The sequence below is a fragment of the Aythya marila genome, assembly GCF_965140915.1.
Source record: "Aythya marila genome assembly, chromosome: 22".
NCBI lineage: Eukaryota > Metazoa > Chordata > Aves > Anseriformes > Anatidae > Aythya > Aythya marila.
The window spans coordinates 5,564,438-5,589,925 of record NC_139063.1 but is presented as its reverse complement, the minus strand read 5'-3'; the positions used below and the strand labels follow the sequence as shown (position 1 = coordinate 5,589,925).

Below are 25,488 nucleotides of genomic sequence, written 5' to 3'. Positions count from 1 at the left end.
TGACTGAAAAGCGAGGAGATTGCGTCGTAGCAGCGCAGAGCCTTCCCTTCTGGTGCTTGTACTTTGGAGATTTCAACCCTCAGAGAAGATCGCAATTGGTAACTGCATTTATTAGCTTCTGCTTCAAAACAAAAAAATCTAAAGCAAAAAAGTGGTTGTGTAGTATTATAAGGCCTTTTCGGATAATAAAAGCAGTGATGTTTTCACACCAATGATTCTGGACCAGTGACCAGAAGGAGAACACTTTGCTCCTGACAAAGTTAATCATCAAACCTCCCCACCTGGCAGGTCACTGACAGGAGCGCATTGAGCAGCCCTTCTGCACACATCCATGCACCCAGGTAAACGGAGTTGAGTGTGGCACATTTATGCTTTGGCATTCAGACTGGGAGCCTTTCCCCTTTAAATAGGTATGTGCTAAGAGAGCTTCTGCACAGGCTTAAGCTATTAAAACAACACATATCAATCATAGTAGCCTTGGTGATATTTTTCATTACTTCATAGCCACGGAGCAGGTGTGAGTGGGGATTGTGTGTATTGTTTTTAATGCAGGCCTTCCCTCTGTAAGAAGATGAGTGGGTAATTTTGGATGAAATTCTTCAAAGAAGTGCTGAGGCACGTGTTTTAGAAACCTAGAATGATGATTATGGACAGTTGATTTGTGATGCTCACGACATCTTACACAGGGGGGTGTATTTATAAACATGCCAGCGTTTCACTTCTGCAGCACGTCGTCCATCACACGCGTTCTGCAGTGCCCGTGTGCCGTGCCTGCTTACCGAGAGCTGCAGCTCGTTTCCAGCCTAGGAATTCTCCCAGGTTAGGAGTTCACATTCAGGCTTTGACAGCCATAGCTGACTCTGGGATGTCTCCAAATCTATTGGCTTCAGTATCCTCTCCCAGCCTCTGTGCACGGAGTAATTTTTCCTTTAAATAACTTTATCGGGTAACACACATGATGTTAATTTCTGCAACCAGACGTGCTGAGTACCAGAGGACAGCTTTTTTAATAAGCTGACCTCGCAAGTGGGTGCAGACTCTTGCATCACCACTGAGTAAAAGGCTTTTGCAAACAAAGCCTGTCGCAGGTAATTACAGGAAAGGTCAGTTTGCCATCTTCCCCTCTGAGAGCAACATGTGCTTAAACCACAAGAGCTACATACACAAAGCCAGTGTGTGATCTCTGGTCATTATTTCCAGTGAGTAAGTGTCGTGTCACTGGGTCACCATTCTCTATGGTGGCTGGAAAAACCCAGGTCACCTCGTGTCATCAGCCCACAGCTCCAAAGTCAGGCTTTTAAGGTTTCTGCTCAAGTGGGCCTTTCTGGCAGAGACCGAATGCCATCTGTAATGGGACAGAGGCTCGCAGACACTTCTGACAGAGGATGAATGTTGGAGGTATGTCACGAAATGAAAAAGGTCAGAAAATGAAGCTCTTCCAGTTTATGCTCAGGGAGCCTGACAAAGGGTGTATTGTTTCCATCGGGTCCTATGCATTTACCCATGGTGATAGTGTTAAAACGTCCTGATGGAGAAGGCAGGATTTTTCCAAGTAAAGGGAAGGGGCTGTCACACACTGGTTGTGACACAGCTGCTGCTGCGTGCAAGAACTTAAAGTAGGTTGCTGCTGGTGTCCTGCAAGTGTCTGGTTATCGTGGTTTACTCCTGGGGCTCGAGCTAAACAGGCTGATTTTCCTCTGTTTTCTTCAGGTTCTCCGTGGAGGAGCCAGTCAGCGTCCTTTGACCCCAAATCAGAACCAGCAGGGACAGCAGACTGATCCGCTGGTGGCTGCTGCAGCCGTCAACTCTGCCCTTGCCTTTGGACAAGGGCTGGCAGCAGGGATGCCAGGTAGGGAGCCCGAGGGGGCTGTGACTTCTCCAGTGCCCAGCGAGATCCACGAAAATTACATTTTGTGTCTCTGCATGGTGTCATGTTTGCCTGGCGCTCAGCAGTGTTTTGTTTTTATTACAGTATTGGTAGGTTTTAATCTGTGGGTATCCAGGGCGTTTTGGAGAGGCTGTTAGATGCGAGCAGAGCTACCTGCGCCGCAGTTAAGTGAAAGCAGGGCTCGGGTCCCTGTGCCACAGGTGAAACAAATGTTATCAACTGGATTGCTGTACTGGCACGTTAGCTGCTTGCCTACCCAAAAGAATTGATGGCTTCTATGGAAAGTTGTGTTCAGGTTTTTCTGTGGCTCATGCTAGCTTATGTGATCTTTATTTTAAGACCACCGAGACACCTTAGTCGTGTTCATTAGCCTTGTCTCTGCATCCTGGTGGGTGTTAGACTTTAACAGATTAAGGACTTCCTCCTCGTAATTTCTTCCAGACAAAAACTGGTGGCTTAAAAAATGAGAAAAAGAGACAAAGGCAGGGGTTTGTTATAATTTATTGTTCTGCGAGAGAGAAGCTGCAATATAAGCCTTAGCTCTGATCCGTGAGGCTGTACAAATGGTAAGACGTCGGTTATACAGGATGTGGTTGTAATGACCAAGGGCATACGTAAGTTTTTTGAATAATGTGCAAGTATGTCCTGTTGGTCAAATGTAACCAAACCAGATCATTTTGGCTTCAGACCTTCCCTCTAGAAGTGTCACAGCGTTGCTTCATGGTGGTTTTATGGCTAAAAAAGAATGCTGCCATATTAAGTTACCCAGTGAGTAGCAGCAGATGTGCTTTCAAGTGATCTGTGAATTTTCTTAAATCTGCTTTTCTGAGGTTCTGGGGGCCGTAGTTTCAGAACAAATATCCACAGAACAATTTCTGCTTTGTGACCTCGCTGTGGAGAATGATGTAATTTTTTCGTGAATGTGGGTTTCTTATGTGTGTGTGGTGTTCTAAACTATGGGATTCTGGAGCTGGGTACCTAAATTAACAGTTGTACTCTATAGAAAGTCTGCTGCTGTGTGTGTTACCAGCATATTTAAGAGTATTCATAAATACTGAAGGATGCTTTATTATAAATATGTATCTTTTTTAAAAAAAAAAAGCACCTTAGATAAGTTTGGTGTCTTGTTTGCACGTGTGCACACAGCCCCTCCAGCATACAGCGGGAGAGTTGGAAGTGCGGTGTGCTCACATATGTGACAAGTGCCAGCACAGGCTGTACTTGTCAGGGGAAAGAAATAGTGCTGTAGTATTTTAAGACATTTTTTTATCTGGATAACAGAATTTACACAGAGGATAATGTTAGTGTAGTAGTTTCAGGGGAAAAAAATCTTCCCTAACTGAAAGACTTAGTAAGGTAGAAATGGAGGTATGAAAGTTGTGGAATAATTCAGGATATAACTGTTAATTAAACAATCTTGCTTAACAAGAATCAAAACTGTTGTTCTCTCGCTTTATCTGTTGTGATCTTCCTTTAACAATGTTTCTGAACAGTCACTGTCGGATGGTAGCTGTCTGCTGTGCTGCTTGGTGAGCTCTGTGCTGTGCCTTCCCCCAGGTTACCCGGTGCTGGCTCCTGCCGCGTACTACGACCAAACGGGTGCTCTCGTGGTGAACGCAGGAGCCAGGAATGGCCTGGGGGCCCCTGTGCGTCTCGTGGCCCCCGCACCCGTCATCATCAGCTCCTCTGCAGCACAAGCAGGTGAGTCCCAGACCAGCCAGGTGAAAATCTGCCTCGACCTGCGGGGAGTGGGACCGAGCCCCCCCGCGCCCTGCTGGCGATGATGATCCACTTGCCCTCACTGAGATCCAATGCAGGGATTGTTGCTGAGAACTTCCTCTGGACTCACTGTGGGCTGAGCCTCGAGAAATCCCCCTGAGAGGTAGCATGGCTTAGACCGTGTTATTCTGCAGGGTTTCGTGACAGTTATTTAAACTGGTCTGCTGGCATCCAGTTTCCCACGTAATAAAAGGCTTTTAGCCTGTGTGAAACTCCCAGCTGATCACCTTACTTGCATACACTGTTATGGGCCTGGTCTTTGCCATGAGTTCTGTTGGATTTTATTAGGGTTCTTTTGGGAGGTCAAGGCTTTAAAAGGAATTTTTCAGCAAGAATCTGTGTGTGTAAGCAGTCCTTGCCAGTGCTGGTAACAGATTATGAAATGGGCTTTTTAATTGTTTCCTTGTAGCTCTCATTTTGCTTTTTCTTTAGAACTGGCTGGAAAACAGAAGTATTTGGTTTTGATGTTCTTAACACTGCAGGGTTTGGTTTCATGCACCAAAGGACAATTCTGATTGTTTCAAAACTTGTTTCTTGATTAGATATTACTCTGTGTGTGGCTGAATTGATTTGAATCTCAGTTTTTAGGAGAAAGGGAACTTTGTTTGATCTATGTAGCTCCAATAATACCAACAGCAGTAATAACAACTTTGCATTGTTGTTGTTTGCTGTCTCTGTGCAGGACTTGTGGAGCATAGGTGTAAAGTACAGAGATGTTTACAGATTTTTGATGTGAAAGGGAGGTTTTCTTGCTGAGGGGGGAAAAAAAAGTCTGTGTGAAATAAAAGGATCCTGCTGAGGTTTAACTTCCAAAATGGATACAGAAACACATTTTTCAAACTCTGCATGCTGTTACTTTCTCTACAGCAGTTGCAGCAGCTGCAGCTTCGGCCAGTGGTGCAGCTGGTGGCCTGGCAGGAACAACAAACGGACCATTTCGCCCTCTGGGAACGCAGCAGCCTCAGCCCCAGCCTCAGCAGCAGCCTACCAACAACCTGGCCTCCAGCTCGTTTTATGGCAACAACTCTCTCAGCAGCAATTCCCAGAGCAGCTCCCTCTTCTCTCAGGGCTCTGCCCAGCCTGCCAACACCTCCCTGGGGTTTGGGAGCAGCAGCTCTCTCGGTGCCACGCTGGGGTCGGCGCTGGGAGGCTTCGGAACAGCAGGTAGGAGCTGCAGCTTCGTCACAGCTTTGGCTTTAAAAATGGGCAGTCCAGGCTGCTGAAACTTCTTCTGGCAGCTAATATGGTAGAGGTAACATGGCAAGTTTGTTATTTTGCTGTAAGCGTTTGGCGCATTATCAGCCATCCCCTTGTAGCTACAGATGTTGTTAAACAGCTCTGGGTTGCCTTGCCTTTACTTGCATGTGCTCGGTGGAGATACTGGACTGACAGGAACGGGCTCTGGAGGGGTAACTGTGTGTGCTAGCTCTTACCTCAGAGTAATGGCTAAGTAACTTGCTTTTTGTAATTTAAAGACTCTTTTTATTTGAGGTGGTTTCTATGCTTTATTCTGGTCATTATTTCTATCATACACCCAAAAACCAGTCACTTTTTGTGGTTGCAAGAAATATTATGCACATCATTTCTTTGTTCAGATTTGTTCTGATTTGTTTGTTAGCCAGTTGGAGACAAAGATTTTTCAGAATAAAACCAACCCAGAAAGATGTTTATGGGTTGGGGTTTTTTCCTTTTTTCTTCCTTTTAAGTAGAACAATTGTTTTAATTGCTGCTTAGTCTTAGAGGTAGTAATTATATCCTGAACTTTCCTGCTTTCATCCGTCTGAAGGGGAAGTTAAAACATGCCTTTTGAACCTGGTTCATCAAAAAAAAAAAGACAGTGTCACTGCATCAAGTCACGATTTTAAATAAATTTATTCTAAATATTTTTCTTAATCCCAATGTGAACCATCTTGGATGAAGTAAATGCAGTATTCACTTCTTCCATTCCAGTTTATTCAACTAATTGAATTCAGTGACTAGTTTGCCCAAAGCCAAGATGCACAAACCGGTTTTCCCTTAATCCATGAATAAAATGTGAGGCTGTTGCTTCTAGAAATTATTTACAGTCATGGAAAAAAAAAAATCATTAAAATTGTTATCAATTCCAGTATTTACTAAACCAGATTTTAATGCAAAAATGACTTTTTTCCTCAAGTAGACAGTGTTTTTAAAGAGGTTTTTATTTGGCTAGCAAGTAAACTCTTCAAAAACGTTAGTTTTGTGTTTAGCTTGAATTCTGATTACCATCTCAATAAAGCTGGATGCAAATGAGTAAAAAGAAATGACTCTTCAGCTCTTTTAGTACAGTGAAAGGTGAGAATAAGGATTCCAAGTAAACATCCAAGAAACTGTACATGATCTTAAACATTAATAGACAAAATCTCTTGTTGGATTTGTTTGAGCTCTAATGGCCAAAGGATAAGTACGAGGCACTGCTTGTAGGGTGATGCAGTATCTTATGTTGCACTAAGTGATATGCGTAGGGAAGAAGCCCTTTGAAGTACACAGACTTTTCTTTTGAGGGTTCAGATGCAAAGTGCAAGTGGTTGTGCCCAAAAGCCAAAATGCTCGCTGTTGTTTCTCGTTCTGTCGCTTCCTGTAGGTAGTTTGTATCTTCTTGATCTTTCGGCTTTTAGGTTTTTGGGGCTGTTTTTCTGGAAGTGTTCTCTCAGTATGAAAACTCTTCAACTATACGAGACAGACAGGATTCAAGCTAATTATTTAAATTGAGGATTTCTGCTTGATCATTAGCAATGTGACTTTATTAAATGCATTTCACATGGGCTCATACACCACCTGTAGGAGAACAACAGCCTGCTGCAGTGGCGTTGTTAATAGGTGCTGTTCTATTTTTGCCTGTTTTGCACGCCTCCCCAGCTCTCCGGTTGTCTCGGGCCCTTGTTGTCTTCACTCACTTCTGCTCTTGTCCTCCTTCCAGTTGCTAACTCCAACACTGGCAGCGGCTCCCGCCGAGACTCCCTCACAGGGAGCAGTGACCTGTACAAGAGGACATCCAGCAGTTTGACACCCATAGGACACAGTTTTTATAATGGCCTTGGGTTTTCCTCGTCTCCTGGACCTGTGGGTATGCCTCTGCCCAGCCAAGGACCTGGCCACTCTCAGACTCCACCACCTTCCTTATCCTCACACGGATCTTCTTCAAGTCTAAACCTGGGTAAGAGCCCCAGGGCCGCTGCCCCAGCACGGCACGGTGCTGCTGGTCTGCTCTCCTGCCGGGCAGAGACACAAACACCCCCGCTGCTGGGTGGGTGAGGTGCTTGCGGTCTGGTCGCTGCTCTTAGTCCTGCGAGAGGTTCCCTGATTTTGCAGAAGTAGGTGAAACACTGAGGCAGGATCTGTAGTACCTGTGTTGTGTGTCGGTGCCTCTCTGAATAGCTGAGCTGTCAGACAGGAAGGTACATGCATGGCCCGCTTGCTTCCTCATTTCTAAATTCAGGATAACATTTACAAGTGCTTAAAAAAGATTTTTTTTGCACAGATCTCAGTACCAGCACCAGTTGCTTGTTACCCTTGGGTTGAATAGATACGTAGGACTCACCCTTAAACTTGTCAAATGTTTTAAATTATCCATTCAGTAATTAATGAGCTTAGGATACAGCTTCTTTCAACCAAAATAGGTAACATTATCAGGAGTGATACTCAACTTTTAGTGGAGGATTTTGTGAGTTTGCTTTTCAGAAATTCCCATCTGTATGCCCTTATCAAAAGCAGCTTAGTGCATGGCAGAGGCTTTCTTAATTCTGGTAAAGTCACTTGCATAAAGTAATGTATGTCTTCCATTTGAAATTTCAATTGGTCCAGAACTCCTGCATACAATGAAGTAAATCTTTTAGAATGAATAAAGGACATATTAAATAACAAAGCAGTGCTCATCTGAGCTTCCTGAAGTGTTCATTCCAGGGCCTCATAAACAAAAAAGATGGGTTATTCTTTGCCTTTGCACCAAATAATTTAGCAGTTGTTTAAAAAATGACTTTTTGTTTGTCAAGCATCAGTCTGGATGTGGGTGATCAGAATGCTTCCTAGATGCACACACGCTATTACTCATCAGATAGATTTGTTTACCACAAGCATATGTGTTCAGTGTCGATGCTGGCTAAAAGTTTGCATGAAATGGTAACAAATATGATTTTTAGATTTACCATCTCTTGTTCAGAGCTTTAATAGAATTTGAAGGGCTTTTAGCTTTATTTATGCAGCTGTACGGTCCTTCAGCTGACAGTTAAATAGCTACGATAAATTAGTGCTGAAGACTAACCAGATTCAGATTCTGGCACTAGGAAAAGGCTGTTGCCCCTGCAGGCAAACAAAAGAATGAATCTTAAAAACTGGATCAGAGAAAGGTTAATCTGTTCTAAGAACAAACACTGGGAAGGAAGGAGAGTTCCCATTTACATAAATGGCCTGTGCCCCCGAGCAGTGAGCCTGGGTCTTCCCACTCTGACAAAACGCTCCTCTCCTTGTAGCCACGGGTCCTCTGTGCCTGACTTCATGCTTGGGAGCTACTGTGAGAGAAACCTCGTAGCTCTGTGTGGTTTTTACCTGGAAATCTGTAAGAGGTCGCTTTATTAAGGTTATCTTCCACCCATAGCATAAGATGTTAGTGCTGAATGTAATCACCATTTCCTTTGGTTTTAAAGTAAGTTTTAATGCTATAAAAACAGCCCTGACACTACTACTTCCCTACAAGAAGCTTGAGGCAGGCCCCTTTCCTGTTTTGGGGTGATATCAAAAGTCATTGGTGATGGAGGCTGAGGAGAGTTACTAAATATCTAAAAATGAAAGGACAGATGGGAACACGCAAACGTGGTGTTTGCAGAAAGGGAAATGAGGGCGGCCAGGTTTAGAACAGCCCTATCGCTGTGTCGTGGGGGCAGACGACACGACATGGGGGAGCCGTTTGATTTCAGGGTTACACGGTGAGGTAAGCTGGTGTTAAATCCTGCTCACCATCAGCGGATGTACAATTAAATGCCATGTAAGCCGTGGATTTGACTTTGTCCTGTCTCATGGATGTGAAAGTCGATCATCTCTTGGGCTTGTGTGCTTTGTGGAAGTAGTAACGATTCAGCTCCTGCTCCTCTGGCTTTCTGAAGGCTCATAGCTGTGAAAAGCGGTGTGTATTTGTCGCGTTAGGTGTTTGCTGGGCTTGTAAAGTGACCTTGTGAAATGTCTGGGCAATTGCAAGTACCTGAAATAGCCGTGCAGGCAGTTCTTATAAGAAGAACTGCAGGAGGAGGCAGTCTGAGCTAACCGCATGCTTTAAGCTCAAAGGTGTGTGCACCACGTGCAGCTGGGGTACAACAGCTGTCGGTAAGTACGTGCTGAGGGGCTCTGAAGGCAGCAGGGCTCCTCTCCTTTCCTGGTACTGATCAAAATTCTGAAATACCACATACATTATTTAAAAATAAATGAATTGTAACATTTATTTTTGGCCAGGTTACAGCTCCATCAGTTCACGTAGGCAGTGCCAGCAGCAGTTCTGTCACTGATGACCAGGGGCACTGGGTGGTACGGGCAGGGGACACCGGGGATGCCCCGGGGGCTGCTGGCTCCTGCGCTTCCCAGTGGGACCTGCCTGGTGCTGAGCTGCAGTGCAACCCAGTGCAAGACAGTGCCGGCTGTCTTGGAGCTGTCTGTCTGTCTTCCTGTTTTCCACCGCTCTGCCCTGTGCACGCAGGCAACTCCCATGTTTCTGAGCAGTTTGGGGGCCCTGCAAAAGTCCACTGGAAGCTTGCTTAGGAAGTGCTTTGTCTTTCCTAAGCAGCCTAGGAAAGACAAAGCAGCTTCTATGTTTCTTCCCCTGTGTGTTTTATTTTTTTTGCTCATCCTTTTGTCATTTTTTCCTGAAATCAGTAGTTCTTTTAATTTAACGTCTGTCTTAAGTGTCCCAGCAAGCACTAGGAAGATGACTTAGTGTTTGAAAATAGGAAGCAGTTGTTAGGGCTGCAGCGGGCCTCCGAGCATCTCCTCTGCATTGGCGTCCTGGGATAAAGTCTGTGCACATGTCGCTCTCCAGATACAGATTTCTCTGCATATATCCCACACACTGTAAAGACAACCTGGTCTTCCCCTGTCAGTCTGTTCAGAGACAACCGTGCCACAGCTGTGACTGCACAGCTCTGTGTCCTGGCTCCCTGTCGGAGGGGCGGCGCTCAGCCTGGGCAGCCTGGTGTTAGCGGGACCGGGAGGATGGCTGCAGGCAGCTTGCAGAGCTGCTTTGGGGGTTTGTTGGGGCTGAGGACACAGGAGAAACTGTCAGGGCCAGCATCTTGCAGGAGGCATCTCTGTTCTTTGGGATTTTGTCCCTCTATTCTAGCTTAGTGTCCCAATGAGCCTCAGCAGCGCTGCTTCCAGCCCGTGCTGCTCTCAAGGAGGAGCTGTTAGGAACTGGTAAAATCACACGAATTACACGAGCATCCTTTGCCTGTCTCCTTGTGCTCCCACACCCGTTGGCATAGAGGAGCCTGAGCTTCTCCAGGGTTTCTGCCCTTGGTGGTGACAGATGGGTTTCAGAAGCAGTTGCTTTGTTAGGAAACCTGTCCCCCCCCCAGTCTCTAATTCCCAGTACAGCACTGACCCTTGTGGAGAGACTGTGGGTCAGCATCTCCAGCAGGAGGAGGCAGAACTTCAGTGCCTGAATTGGGATCTCCAAAATGATCTGAAGCCCTTACTGGGCAAACCTCTGACCACAAAGGTTTTGCACGTGCCGGTGAGGCTTCCCCTCTGAATTCAGACACAAGGCACAGATGGGAACGGCGTGCTGACCCCTTCCCTCGTACAGCCGTTGGCAGGAGCTGCTCAGGACACGGTTTGTCATTTTAGTGTCTGTGTTCTGACTCTCACCTGCTCCAGGCTTCTGAAAACAAACGCTAACTCTGAGTGCTTCGGATGCAGCGCAGAATGCCGGTACCCCACGCTTTGTTCAGTGTTACCTTGGGTATCCCGCTTCTCCCAGCAGCAAGGAATTTGGGTCACATCAGAGCTCTGGCTCCAAGAGGAAGGCAGGTGGAGGAACCGATGGGCACACCATTGGCAAGGCAGCCCAGGAAGGAGGGGAAGAGGAAGTTCTCGGGTCGCTTTCTCCTTGAGAAAGCCGAGGCTTGGCACCAGCTCGGGAGGTGTCAGAACATGCTTGCCCAGCTCAGAGACAGGGGAACTTAATTAGCCCCGTATCGGATACTTAGTTCTCACCTAGTGCTTCCTGCAGGCAAGCTTCCTCCAGGCATTGTTGGCAGAGGACTGCAGTTCACTCCTTTTTGAAACATTTTTAAATCCTGTTTTGACCCTGTCATTCGCGTGGCTGCCAGGAGGTCTGTTCGTGTGGACAGACCTACAGCCCGTTGCCTCGAAGGTCCTTCCTTCTCTTCCTTTGCAAAGATTCCCTGTGGATTTTTCAGGTGACCTGCCCTTGCTGCCTCTTGTTGGTCTCTCAGGTGGCAGATCCCCAAGCCAGAAGAATATTTTTCTGGTGGGAACCCGCTTCCTCCCAGGAAAATCCCTCTTGCCCAAGTAGCTTGCGGCCTTTGGCCAGCAGAGGGATCCCGAGCCTCACAGGAAAGGGAAGAGCCCTGTGCAGTGCTGCTGCGTGCTCAGAAATCACGGGCAGGGAAATGGTGAGGAAAGGTTTAGCTGGTTCCTGTCAACACTCAGTCTGCTGACTGTGAGTGTTCCCCATCCCCATCACTGGGTAGCAAAGTGCTCTCAGTATGGATGAAAATCTTTAGGGCAATGTGAAAGCACAGGATTTTTTTTTTGTGGTCTTTATTGCTTTTATTTTTTTTAACCTATACTGAATAGTGATTTTCTGTAATCTCTAAACTTTTTGTTCTTGCTTCTTGCTGCCTTTTTGTAGTCTGATTTCATCTGGATTTTGTCCCTACCACCGGTGGGCTTCTGTTTAGCTCAGTCCTTTGCACAGCAGCGAAGGGCTGTGTGAGTGAGAATGGGGGATAAAGCAATTAGAAACTTCACGTGAGCAAAAAGATCCCAGCAGTGGGATTGCCACTTGTCAGTTTTAGGCATTTTGAACACGTGGCGAGGAACAGCAATTGTTCCAGCCTGTTCTGTGCTGAAATCTTGAGCTCAACCCATCTTGGTGGAAGAGGAGTAAATAGAAGCAAAACGGCATGCAGAGGCTGTGCTTCTTTTTTGTAAACTACTTCCTCGGCCGCTTTATTTCATCTTTTGAACCCCCCCTTGTTTTTTATGCCTTGCAGGAGGGCTGACAAACGGCAGTGGCCGCTACATCTCTGCTGCTCCTGGAGCTGAAGCCAAGTACCGCAGCGCGAGCAGTGCCTCCAGCCTCTTCAGCCCCAGCAGTACGCTCTTCCCTTCGTCTCGCTTGCGCTATGGGATGTCTGACGTTATGCCCTCTGGCCGAAGCAGGCTGCTCGAAGACTTTCGCAATAACCGGTACCCCAATTTACAGCTGAGGGAGATTGCCGGGCACATCATGGAGTTCTCCCAGGATCAGCATGGATCCAGGTGGGATTGAGAACGTTGCGCTGTGGGGAGCTTTTGGAACGGCTGCTCTTTGATTTAGCGTAGCTGGCACTTTGTGTCACGTCCTGAAGCAAGGGAAAAGGAGGTGTAAAGAGGGAAAGGGGGTGTGAAGAGACAAAGCCAAGTAGTGTAACACTCAGACCTTCCTTTTTAAAGGCTGGCGACAAGTCCTGGTAGCATGACTCCCCTCTCCAAAGATAGGTTGCTTGCTTCAAAATTTGCCTGGATGCAAGACCTTGCTGTATTACCGAGTTATGATTTGCTTTGCTTAAGATTTTGGGATACAGATGACACGTAGACATAGGTCTCATGACTGCCACCACTCAAGGTTTCAGATCCCTGTTGTACAGGGCACCTGTGATTTAAAGATCTTTGTTCTGTAAGAGCTCAGTGTGTGAGCCTTATGAATGGATTTGTATTAGTGCTTTGAGGGCACAAGTGCCAGTGGCATCATACCAACCTTATGTTTCAGGTTTATTCAGCTGAAACTGGAGCGTGCTACCCCAGCAGAACGCCAGCTTGTGTTCAACGAGATCCTCCAGGCGGCTTATCAGTTGATGGTCGATGTATTTGGAAATTACGTTATCCAGAAGTTCTTTGAAGTAAGTCTTAATTCCTTTCTTCACGACTCCTGTTCTTCCTGCTGTCCTGAGGCACAGGATGAGCTCTTAGAAGCCTTGCCATTTGGCTAAGAGGATGGATGTCTGTCATCGCTGATGTCATCTCATCCCCACATGCTGCTGCATCATTCCTCTTGGGGTGAATGAAATGGGGTCTCAAAAATTCTTATGAAGAGTAAATCCTTGCTTTGAGAGGTGCAAAAGGTATAGGAATAAGTAACAGCGCATCCAGGAGATTTAGGGCCAAGGAGACTTCATTTTCCCATTTCCAAGGATGCTGTGCTGAGCAGTCAGTACTCATGTGTTTAGAAACACAACAATCAGCATTCACTGACAGAAAACGTGTAATTCTGTACAAGGAAGGTGAGCAGACAGCCATCTCTTTATTGAAACTGGTCTGTTCCTTCTACACTAAGCCGTGGTTATTTATTTATCTTGAATCCAATAACTTCAGAGCCCCAGTCTCAAGGGTTGCCGCATTAGCAGACTGGCACGTCGCCCTGGTGGTTGTAGCACCTTTGACTCTGGAATTTGTTTCAAACATGTCAGGCATGTCAGAGACAGAACAGACATCTCACTTGTGCCTGGTGAGATCTGTTGAGCTATGGCTGGTGTTTTTTTTCAGTAGGTGCAGTGTTTCTTGTTTAACACTTCGGCACCACAGGACGGGAGGGCTGCTGTGCTGCTTGGCCGCGTGAGGGTTTTGTGTCTGTAGTGATTGGTTTTAATCTTTCCAGTTTGGCAGCCTGGAGCAGAAGTTGGCCTTGGCAGAACGTATCCGTGGGCATGTTCTGTCCCTGGCTTTGCAGATGTACGGCTGTAGGGTGATCCAGAAGGCCCTTGAGTTTATTCCCCCAGACCAGCAGGTAATTGTAAGTTTCAATTTTAACTTTCTTCTTGATGTTTAACGTTCCTTGCTGTTTGGTGACCCGGACTGCAAACTTCTGTTACTCTTGCTTTTGTTTGTGGCTGGTGTTCTTTTGGTTTGGTTTATGGTATATTTGTTATGTTTCTTGTGGTTGGTAAGTGTGTGATATGTTCTTGGGTCTCGTTGTCATCTCATTGTCCTACTGAGCACTTAATGGTGTTGGTTCTCCATTAATTCCCTTCAGTCAGGTGATGTAGGCTGGCTGAGGGGGAAATTGTGAATAATAGTGAATAAGGAGATATTTTAAATCCCTTGAAGTAAGCAGTGCCAGAGTTCTACCTTCATTATTCACGGAGATATTGCTGCTTTGATATGTGGGTCAATGTTCTGCTTCCCCACAGAGAGAGGAGAATGAGGAGCCCCTGGTTCCTGCTGAGCCAGGCCTAGCATTGGGAAAGGTGGAGAATAGCCTAAATTCTACTGAAAGCTCGTTAATAAAGCTGTTCCTCTAGGATTTTATTAGCAATGAATTAAGATGAAAAATATGCTACGCAAGCTAGCTAATAAAGGCATTAGGAATCACAATAGAAGAATCTTAATGTGGGTTATTAAGTTAAAAAGCTGAAACAGGATTTAGAAATGCGTGTTGCCTCCGAGTCAAGCCTGAGCGCACCTATTGCCTTAGCAATACGTGTGGCTTTGGATAACGGTGGAAGTGTGATGGCACAAACTGTGGCACTGCTGGTCCAAGGATTTGCTAATGTCTTCTTCTAGAAAGCTGTCTGGGTGCGCTGTGTGTTCCCGAAATGCCCGTTTTTGTACCAATAGAATAAGTCCATCATCCTGTTTGTAGTGTTGTTAAATTAGTCAAGTGCCATCCATCCTTTTCCAGTTGCTTTCAGCCTGTGTGTTTGTCACATTAGTCATATCTAAAACTTAGCTGCTCCATTTCCTTAATTACCATGTAATATTAGCCTGCATATGTAAGATGCCAGCAAGTTTTTATCCCAGTGCTGACTCCATTTGAGTGGTGTGAAGCTGATACCTGGGAAGTTTGTGAAGTTTGAACATCTCAGATTTCTTTCTTTATGAGGGGAGCAGATGAGGGAATGAGGGACACAAAAAAAAAAAAAAAAAGCTATATATTTGCGGGGGGGAATCTTAAATTTTATATTTGCACATGGGTGTCCTCTTAAAGTTAATGAAAAGTGTTTCATCTTCCTGTAGTATTTTTCTAGATGGTTTCTGTAGCACAGCAGGCTTCATCTCAGCTCTCAGCCACTGGAAAACTTCACTGAGATAACTGAAATACATCAGTGCATCCTTCATGCCTTTCGTGTTCCTGTACCGTGTGTAGCAGTGAAAACTTTGCATTTATCAGCCGTGAGTCCTGGTGGTGCTTTCTGTTTGTCTTTCTCTCCTCCTAATAGAACGAGATGGTACGGGAGCTGGACGGCCATGTCCTCAAGTGTGTGAAAGACCAGAACGGTAACCACGTGGTGCAGAAGTGCATCGAGTGCGTGCAGCCTCAGTCCCTGCAGTTTATCATTGATGCATTTAAGGGGCAGGTAAGTTCTTAACCAAGATCTAAGTCTCGTTCTTCGTGTTCTTACGTTGCTTTGAGTAGCACAATAGTGACCGTAACTCATTAAAATCTTTGGGAATTTAAATTTTAGCGAGCATTGGGTGAAAGGGTTATGCAGCTATGTGAGTGAGCCTAGGAACTCTTCGATCACATCTCTGCTTGTCATTTTCATGCAGGTGTATCACAGCAAAGCAGCCTTGCAAAAGTCTGTTCTCCTGGAACATACACTATTTTTGACTGATGGGGGAAAAGCAAGTCTGTTATTAATCCATCTTCATAGTAAAGGTGGTGAGCAGAGTGTTTTGTGGTGGGTGTAGGACATTTTCATTAAGATCTGCTCTGTGGGAGTGGATTATCAGGCTGCTGTTTCCCAAGGATCCCAGACCAGGGGCAAAATAAAAGCTTCATCTAGCAAAGGGCAGTTACTTGTTTTATTCCTTTTTTTTTTTTTTCCTTCTTCATTTTCCCTTGTGAATTGATGTTCTGGGTATTAATGCCTTTATTCTGGTTGTAGTTGGCTTGTCTTCCATTCCAAAAGTGCTGTTCAGGGTGTTTCCAGCTTCAGCTTAATTGGCTTTGGTGGGGGACTTTGAAGTACTGAGGGTTTTGCCACAGGGATGTGAGGATAGCCTGGGGTTATTGTAGCAGGAACCAGGCTTTATTAGTTTGGCTGCTCCTGGAACAGCTGTGGTAGTGTGAACTTGCTTGGCTGTGTCAAAACAAGCAGGGCTCTGGCCAGAAACTTGCTCAGCAAATCTGCTGGCTAACCTTTAGTTTTGGACCTTCGAGGAGGGAGTTAGGCAAGGCAGAAATACATCTGGGAACTTGGCTGATGGCACTGCAGTTTCTCTGACTGGCTGTCCCAGGTCCATCTGAACTTTCATGTGCAAGATTAAACTTATCACCTCAAGAACGTTTTTTGGTGGTTAATTACATTTTAAAGTCCTGTTTTCCTGCACGGTTTATTCAAAATGGTTATTAAAAATTTGTAGACTATTTGACTTCAGTGCTTGGATTTGCTATGTTTTTTAATTTATTTTAAGCAAGCAGATAGGACTTCGTGCTTTAGAAAGAAAATTGCACAGCAATAATAAAATGAATAAGGTGTTCTTACTGACAGATTTGATAATCCTCTAGAAATGAGCAAGAAGATTCCTTGTTGTCGCTTCTGCTAAGCACAGTTAAGGCTTTTAAACAAATCTGGGTACTTGAAGAAAATCCTTGTCTGAGCATTTTTAACCTTTCTGTTTCATACTACACTTTCATTACATAGCTGTAATTAGGTAACCAGCAAACTGTGTGCTGAATTTATTCCTCTGAAACTGTTTTAACACCGCTTCCAATAATGCTTGGCTGTCCAAGTGTTCTCTTCATTAATCAAGACACTTTACTGCTTGTGTTCCTGTTTCATGATGGAGAAGCTGAAGCAGGGGTGGGGATGTGATGTGCCTGTGGTCACCCAGGCAGTCCTGGGGCAGCGAGATGTATCCAGTTTCAGTTTGTTACCTGGTGCTGCAAGCAGAGTTCTGCAGCTGGCATTGCCTACCATGCCCAGGAAAAACCACCACGCGTTCATTTAATTCAGAAAGGTTTTCAGGACCCACAAAGACTAACAGATGTGTTGCTGCCTGTGCTTGCCTGTCTCCTCGAACGCAGGTTTTTGCGTTGTCTACACATCCATATGGCTGTCGTGTGATTCAGAGGATCCTAGAGCACTGTCTTCCTGAGCAGACTCTTCCCATCTTGGAGGAACTCCACCAACACACCGAGCAGCTTGTGCAGGTCAGTCTGAGGGGATGTGGGTGCTGCGAGATTTGTGGTTGCTGCTTCGTATTAGGAAAGGTAACACCACGTTTGAGACTGTAGCTGTGGTGTTAGTGGGGCTGTGTGAACATAGGAATTCCGTTCCTGGGGTGGGGTGGAAGGGAAAATGGCAGGCAAGAAATGCATCGTCACTAATTGTTCTGGCTACGTGCAAATATCCAGCAGGTATCAAAGCTGGAGTTGGATCCTGTTCAGAAGGGGTTCTTAAAATGTGTTTTTATGCACATCCCTTCCTGCCCGCCTTTTCTCTTCTTTGCAGTCTGAGAACCCTTTTTTTTTATTTATTTATTTTTTTTTTTAGGGTTCACGCACTGGGGCATGGTGGATCTAACATCAAACAAACCCTGTCCTGTGTGCTCATACATAGCATGTGGATAGTGGGAAGAGGTTGGGTGTGGAGGTGAGGCATCCAAGGCATGCCTCTGGAATTAGAGTGAAATAAACATGTATCTTGTCTGAATATAGACATGTCTAGAATATGAATGTAGATAAGAACAGTATCTTGTAGCTAGAACAAAGAAAAATTGAGAAGAGCAGAGTATTGGCATTTCATGTTAAAGGAAATTGTTTTGAGCTTTATAATCAGGACAAAGATGTAGTATTTTACCTCCTGGTGAAAATCTAGGGTGCATGTTTCTGTAGAAGTATAAAGTATTTGTATGATTTAAACAGTAGATGTTTTAATTAGTGTTTAGTCCAAGTTTGTAAGACTTAATTAATGCACATTGGGAACTAGCTTGGTACTAATGGTTCCTGTCCAGATTTTGTCTCACACTTCTGCTGTCTCTCAAACAGGATCAGTATGGGAACTATGTTATCCAGCATGTACTAGAACATGGTCGGCCTGAGGATAAGAGCAAGATTGTAGCAGAAATTAGAGGCAACGTGCTTGTGTTGAGTCAACATAAATTTGCTAGGTATGAATTTGTTTCTTAAAGTCTTCATGCCCCGTGGGAGTATGGACATGTGCTAGAGTTGCAGAAGTTAGAGGTGGGGTGTAAGTAGGTGAAAGGAGTTGATAAAATAACTTTCTGTTTAACAGCAGAATGCTATTTATAACTGCTTAAAAACTGGGATGAGCAACCTGCAAGGTAAGTTTTACTTGTAACAAAGGAGGATGAGGAAGCAAAAGAGTAGTTCCAATTCAGGCTCCTGAACTTGACCAACAGTTTGTGTGGTGTGTTGTTTTGTTTTATTTTTTTTTTTGTAAGTGATCACTATCCCTTGAATGATAACATTTTAAGAGCCTTTCAGTACCTCTGGGATGTTGTGTCAAGCCACAAGGGAGCTTAGGAAATCGATGTAGCAAGAGTTCTTTTTCATCCTGCTTTTCTTACACAACGCCTTGTGGTCCTTTCTGAGATGCATGCCTGAGGATATCCTCTTAGGGAAGCTGAAGCAGTCTGAGCTTGTTAGACCAGGTGCTATGGAGCTAGTCTTGGGTAGAAGCAAAATTCAGGTACCTTAATGGATGCAAAAACTGAGTAATGCTTCCCACATTTGTGAATTCCTTTTGTGTGTGTTCCTAGCCATTCGAACATGAAGGCTGATGTCTTCAAAGGCGTAACACACCTCCCTCTTTGCATTGGGTAACATAGTGCTTTAATTCTTATGGGCACAAGGGAAGTATAACATTAACAAGAATTAGAAGAGTGCGGTCTGAACGCTGTTATTTCAGCCTCTTTCTCCCTGCCTTGCCTCGCTCTTTTTTCTAACCTTCTTTCCAGATGGAGTGTTAATTAGCGTATCATGTCCCCCGAGCTGAGCGCTAGTTGTGGCAAATCACTTGGTGATTTTGTGATTCAGGGGGTGCAGCAGATAAGGCTAGCAAAACTCTTTTCTCTTTCGTATATCCTATTTAACTCTGCTCTCTGGAGAGCAGAGACTAGTCATCTAATGTATTCAGGAATTTGGGAAGTTCTTTGCTAAGTTCTTTCATTCCTGAATCATATTTCCCTGTTGTTATAACCTTGGACCTCTGTTCCTGCCGAGCTCCACTACTGAGAAAGCCAAACAAAGAGCAGCGCATCTGCTTCTCTAATGGGCGTGCTGTGAGAACAGACATTGATCTCCACTACAGCGTCACTGTAGAGACAGACAAATAAATCTGGGTGAAATAAAACCTGAATTGGTCCTCTACCCAAATTCTCACTCAGATCCTGAGGTCCTTGGACCTGTTTGTTTCACATTACTCAACTTCTGCACCAGCACATACGTCTTTCCCAAATGGTCTGCCCTCCTTAGAAGCTTGAGGAGATCTCCTTGGGGTGGAACGAAAAGCCCAGTGGGGATGTTGCGTGCTCACTGCTCGTCCTCTTATTGTTACAGCAACGTTGTGGAGAAATGCGTTACCCATGCCTCCCGCACGGAGCGTGCCATGTTGATCGATGAGGTGTGCACTATGAATGATGGCCCTCACAGTGCCTTATACACCATGATGAAGGATCAGTATGCCAACTACGTGGTACAGAAGATGATCGATGTGGCAGAGCCATCTCAGCGCAAGATTGTCATGCACAAGGTAAGCAGCTGCTGTCGATTGATAAGGGTACAGGGCTTGTGCTGGAAGAAGTGGCACTGCCACACTGGTTGCAGGGAGAAACGAAGGCTGAGATAATTGTTTTTGCCTTTAGAACTTCCTAACGACCCAGGTATTTCAAAGTTGCAGGAAAGTAGTAGTTGGAATATATTCATGTTATATGAATTAATGAGATGCCGTTTGGACTTAAAACTAGCTGGTTGCTTCTAGCAATCTTCTCTGACCTAGTAACCCAGTTCTGCACTTGTGGCGTAGTGAGCGATGATAAAAAACGCTAAGATGTCTCCTGTAGCAGTGCCACCAATTTGGTGCCTGGCGAGGTGCCTTTTGAAAGTCTGGCAATGATGACACACTTGCCCTCTCTGAGAAGAGCGTTTGCTAATGAGAGATGTGTTATGTACTCAGCGGAGCTGAGCCAGACCTCGGAGCACCTCAAGCACTAACGCAGAACTGCTGGCTGCCTCTCGAAGGGCTGCCAAGCTCTGCCTGTCACTTCGTGTCCCAGCTCTGCAGCGCTGATCAGGAAAGTCAGGTTAGCCGTTTGCATCGTGCTAATGGGGCACGCGTGGTGCTCCTGTAGCTGCTGAGCCCGGAGTCATTAATCAAGTCCCGTGTTTCTCAGGTTTGGATATGTTTTTGACGAGAAACTTCCAGGGATTAGCACTATGCTGCAGTGTTGGAGTGTGTAACAGTTTGAGGACTTCCTGTTTGTCAAAAATGAAGACATTTGGGAATTCAGTAAGCATTGCTGCCAGTCCTGCCTTCCAGGGCTTATAGGGCTGCTCCACAAGGGTGGGAGGCTCTAAACATCAGGTGATGTCTTCATTTTCCTGCTTTATAAACAACAAACACGCAATTGAAATAATCAAGTAGGCTAGTTCTTAGGTTTAGGAATCATCCACAGTAGTTACTTTAAACCAAAGCCTGTATTAGTCCAGAAGAAAAACAAACAAAAGTGTACAGCCTCACTGGAGCAAAATGACCCGTAGCTCTGCTAATCTGTGAGGTGTGTGCACATACATTTAAAATCTTTACCGACACGTTCCTGTTCTTGTCAAGCGGAGTCTTTTGAATAATATGCTAATCAGGTTATCAGTGTGGCTGTCAAAAATAGAAGCAGGATGACAGCTAAATAAGACTGGCTGAATGTGAAGATGTTAGCTGCGTTACCGAGCTGAATGAAAGCCTGGGAAAACTGAGCATTGCCCGTTGGTTTGGGATTGTAAAAATTGTTCGTAGTGCAAACAAGCAGTTTGCATCGTGCTTTTAACAGCACTTTTTTTCTAAATAAAAATAATCTTAACAGTCAGTTCTGTCATTTAAAAAAAAAAAAAAAAAAAAAGGCTTAGAAATGAAGATGAACAAAGAAAGTGCTGTTGGACTTGGGAATGTTCTCCTGTAACCTCAGTGAAGCAGCCTGACCTCCTTGGGAATGCGATGTGGGGAGGGCCGAGACATAAATCCAATTTTTACAAAACTGGTTCTTGAAGTCGAGTAAGAATCCAAACAGCTAGTGACTGAGCTGATGGATAGGATGAGTATGGGGTGGACTTCCCATGGGAGTTCAGTCAGCCCTGGCTAGAGCAAGCAATGGTGATGTGTCCGCCCCAGGAGCAGGGGAGGAGAGGGGAGGGCTGTACGTCGTGTTCTGGCTGCTCCTCGTCCTGTCTGCACTTTCCACCATGCAGTAAAAAGTCTGTAGTAGTTGCCTTATCAGAGGAACTTGCTGGTGGTGTGGGACAGTAACAGTAATGAAAATAAATGGCTCTTAGGTCTCGTTGCTCTGAAGCTCTCCAGGAGAACTTCAGCAGCACAAGGACGCTAGTGCAGCTACTACAGAGGTTTTCCTCATCTGGTTCTTCCAGTAAAGGTGGCTTTACTCCAGCTACAGGAATTCTGGTGGAGCTGCAGATGACTTTTACTCTGAAATAGTATGACTGTGTGAAGTCTGCGTAAAAATAAGGGAAAAAGGTGTATTTAGGTTCAGAAATTAAACGGCTGTTCAGCCCAGGCTGCTTGCCTTTCCCACTATCTCTCCAAATATACTGCTGAAATTGATAGTGGGAGCCCTTCTGGGCTTTGAGCCCTTCAGAAGCTGAGCGTGGAAGGAGGGTGAGGCCCTGCTCAGCTGTCTCACTTCTCGGGGCTGCTGAGGTGCAGTAAAAGCTGCTCAGCTGTACCACCCCTTGCAGTGTATTTTCTGTGGTAGCAGTCAGTCTGTCCCCAGGCCAGAGAGGTGGAGGTGGGCAGGGGGTCAGAGCACCCTTGGGAAGCTCGAGCATCCAGGAGTCCTGTCTTGCCAGCCTCACTTTGGACAATGCTTTAGGTTCATCCACAAGACAGGGATTCAGCTTGATCCTGTATTAGGCCTCAAGATCCCACCTGCTTGACCAGGAATTCATTTTGCCATTAACCTGAAAAATACCATCAGTGAGTTACGAAACGTTGATTTGGTTCACAGATTGAGGTGGTTACAGCAAAGGGTACCCTACTCCTTGAGGCATTTTCAGGTCACCTGTGCTGGCTCCGGCCATGGCGTGGGATGGGATCGCTGCGGCTGCGGGTCAGGTCACCAACCCCAACCCCTCTCTTTTGCCTCCTAGATCCGGCCTCACATCGCCACCCTGCGCAAGTACACCTACGGCAAACACATCCTGGCCAAGCTGGAGAAGTACTACATGAAGAACGGGGTTGACCTCGGGCCCATCTGCGGCCCCCCCAACGGCATCATCTGAGGCGGCGCGCTGCGGGGCTCGCTGCCAGCAGGCACTCGTTCACAACCAGCAACCCACCTTGTTCCAGTACAGTTAGAAAACGGTCTGTGGTTGCTAAACTACTAAAAGAAAAAAAAAAAAAAAAAAGGAAAAGAAAAAAAGAGAAGCCTTTGTAAATTTCTTTAATTTTATTATGCATAACATGTACTAATTATTTTTTTTAATTAACTAATTGCCCTGCTGTTTTACTGGTGTATAGAATACTTGTACATAGGTATCAAATGTACATGGAAGGCCACATTTTTGTTCACTGTTGTATCTATATTCCAAATGTGGAAACTTTCAGGGTGGTTGGTTTGAAGAAAAAAACAAACAAACACGTTTTTAATTCATCTGCCTTGCAGGCAACTTTTTTGCAAATACCTGTTTTTTCTCCTTTTAGTCAAAAGTCAGCAAGAATTTTTGAATTTTAGTTAAATGGCACAAAGGATGCCTTTAACACTGTTTATAAATATAAAAAAAATTCAACTTGCTAAAGCTTCAGTTTAAAAAGAATTAAGTTTTTGAAACTTTTTAATTGCTTTTTTTTGTTTTGTTTTTTTTGAGTATAACATGCTAAAGGAGGTAGCTTAGTGGTCGTTTTTGGAAGAAAACGTACACACCCAGAAAGTTTTTAAAGCAAGGGGGCGGGGGGCGGGTGTACTTGTTTACTGCCTACTCAGTTTGTTCTGTTAACATTGAGAGACACAATTTGATTATTTAGCATGAGGAAAAAAAAAATCCAACTCGGCTTTGGTCTTGCTTCTATAAATATATAGTGTATACTTGGTGTAGACTTTACATATATAAAAATTTGTAGTATTTTCTTGTTTTGATGTCTGATCTGTATCTATAATGTACCCTAGTAGTGGAACATACTTCTGACTGTACAATTGTACATTTGTAAACCTCTGTAATGTAAATGTGGAGAAGTTTGAATCGACATAAACCCGTTTTTTGGTAAGAAAAAAGAATTAGCAAAACCTGTGCATTTCAGTGTATATTCACACCTTTTATGGTCGTAGCATATAGTGTTGTATATTGTAAATTGTAATTTCAACCAGAAGTAAATTTTTTCTTTTGAAGGAAATGTTCTCTTTATACAGCCTAGTTAATGTTTAAAAAAAAAATTGCTTGGTTTTATTTGTCACCTAGTTGAACAGTAGCGATCCTTTCTAAATGTTATACAAAATGATTCAGTTCAAAATAGTGTTTTTTTGAATCTTAAAAAGTAATGTTTTGCTTATTTTGTGACAGTAAGAAACAAAAAGTGCAAAAGTACAGAATCCCCTAGTTTTCCTTACAATCAGAGTCCCTTTTCACCTTGTAAAGTGTGAATCACCTTCCCTTTTTGTACAGAAGATGAACTGTATTTTGCATTTTGTCTACTTGTAAGTGAATGTAACATACTGTCAATTTTCCTTGTTTGAATATAGAATTGTAACACTACACGGTGTACATTTACAGAGCCTTGTGTATATTTCCAATGAACTTTTTTGCAAGCACACTTGTAACCATATGTGTATAATTAACAAACCTGTGTATGCTTATGCCTGGGCGACTATTTTTTGTAACTCTTGTGTAGATTGTCTCTAAACAACGTGTGATCTTTATTTTGAAAAATACAGAACTTTGGAATCTGGCTTGGTGCTTTATTTGGACGCTCTGAGTGGAGTGCCACCGCCACACCTCCCTCTCTGCTTTCGCCTTTCTTTGCAAGCCTCCAACTCTGTGAGCAGCAACGTGCAGAGACGAGGGAGCAGAGTGAGTGCTTGGTGCTGGCTTAGTGCTGCTTCCCCCTTCTGGCACCCGTCCTGCTGCTGTCTGGGGCTTGCTGGCCCCTGCCTGACCTGTGCTCTTGGGATTTCTAAACCTCTTTGGAGCCTGTACCAACTCAAAGCAAACACAACATCCATCCTCTGGTGGTAAGTTCAAGCCGAATAACCACCTTCTGTAGGTAAACTGCCTCTTGGTTGCTTTTTAAGCACTGCAGCTCTTGCTGAGAAGGGCAGGGAATAATTTTCCCCATTACCTCTCGTGCTCTACTCATGCTTTCCTCGGCTTTTGTCATCCTCCTCTCCACCCTGCCCTTGTTGCAGTCCAGGACTGTCACTCCAGGGAGCTGCTAGTTGTGCAGAAGCTTTTTCATACTTTTTTTCATATCCTTTGGTTTGTGTGTGCAGGAGGAAGGGTCAGGGGAGCAGCACCACGAGCTGTGCCCAGCAGGCAGGGTGGGGACGCTCCAAGGGCAGGGAGCGGTTCGAGGAGCAATTTGGGGCTGCTGAGCATCGCCACAACCAGCAGCCTGCAGTTGCTGTGGCTGCAGCTGAGCACGAGCTCGTGTTTCCATAGAAACTTCCCCAGCTCTGAGGATCTCTGAGGATCTGGTTCCCCAGGGGCCGTGTTCAGCCCCGTGCCTGGCGCTGGGTGAGTGATGCTGGGGTTGTTCTTCCTCCAGCACCGTTCCTCACCCTGACCCTGAGGTCAGCAGCAGCCGCTCTGTCCCAGAGCCCTGGGAGGTTCTTGTGCGGCTCCTCAGGGTCCTTTATTACCCTAATTAAGTGCTACAAGGCAGCCCCGTGTCTGTTTCCCATCCCCTTTGCCAGATCCCTTCTGGATGCTTTGAGCAGCCCGCCCCGAACGCAGATCCCCTCAGGACTCTGACCGCGACCTCTGCTCGGAGAGAAAATTGGCCTCTGCTTACCACCAATTTTTCTTCATTTACGAGCATAAAGGATCCTCCCTGCCACTGCTGCACTTCAGGGGCTGCTGGGTCTTAACCCTTTTCTGAAGGTTGCCATCAGCATCGCTGGAAATCCTGATTAAGTTCAAAGCACTTGTGCAAAGCCCCTGATGGAGGAGGGGAGGAAACGTCACATTTTGTGGGATTATTTTTTTTTAATTTTTGCTTTAGCTTGTTAAAACATTTTCAATTTCGTAGTAGAACGTGATGCTGCTTGTTTCCATCTGAAATTAGCATTTTAAAAGAACTGATGCCCAGCACAGACGTCAGTGTGATGGCTTTCACTGGACCAAACTTGACTCCAACAGCACACCGAGCTGCTCCGGGAGCGCAGATGCTGCTGGAAGGGTTGTGCAGGCTCCA

At 45.1% G+C, this 25,488-nt stretch overlaps 1 protein-coding gene across 8 annotated transcripts in view; it reads left to right on the top strand.

Moving 5' to 3' along the window:
• Positions 1-24,024, top strand: part of PUM1 (pumilio RNA binding family member 1) — a 71,257-nt gene extending 47,233 nt beyond the window's left edge. For 5 of the 8 annotated variants that reach the window (XM_082777297.1, XM_082777303.1, XM_082777301.1 and 2 more), the window contains 12 exons: positions 1,711-1,849; positions 3,446-3,589; positions 4,535-4,831; positions 6,606-6,842; positions 11,908-12,175; positions 12,666-12,795; positions 13,551-13,685; positions 15,112-15,249; positions 16,923-17,048; positions 17,886-18,007; positions 19,419-19,611; positions 22,233-24,024. In XM_082777297.1, the coding sequence (XP_082633423.1) occupies positions 1,711-1,849; positions 3,446-3,589; positions 4,535-4,831; positions 6,606-6,842; positions 11,908-12,175; positions 12,666-12,795; positions 13,551-13,685; positions 15,112-15,249; positions 16,923-17,048; positions 17,886-18,007; positions 19,419-19,611; positions 22,233-22,364 (2,061 nt within the window). In that variant the 3' untranslated portion in view covers positions 22,365-24,024. The remainder of the gene's footprint in view (positions 1-1,710; positions 1,850-3,445; positions 3,590-4,534; positions 4,832-6,605; positions 6,843-11,907; positions 12,176-12,665; positions 12,796-13,550; positions 13,686-15,111; positions 15,250-16,922; positions 17,049-17,885; positions 18,008-19,418; positions 19,612-22,232) is intronic. The other 3 variants (XM_082777302.1, XM_082777299.1, XM_082777298.1) reach the window with 2 other exon arrangements.
• Positions 24,025-25,488: the final 1,464 nt, after the last annotated feature.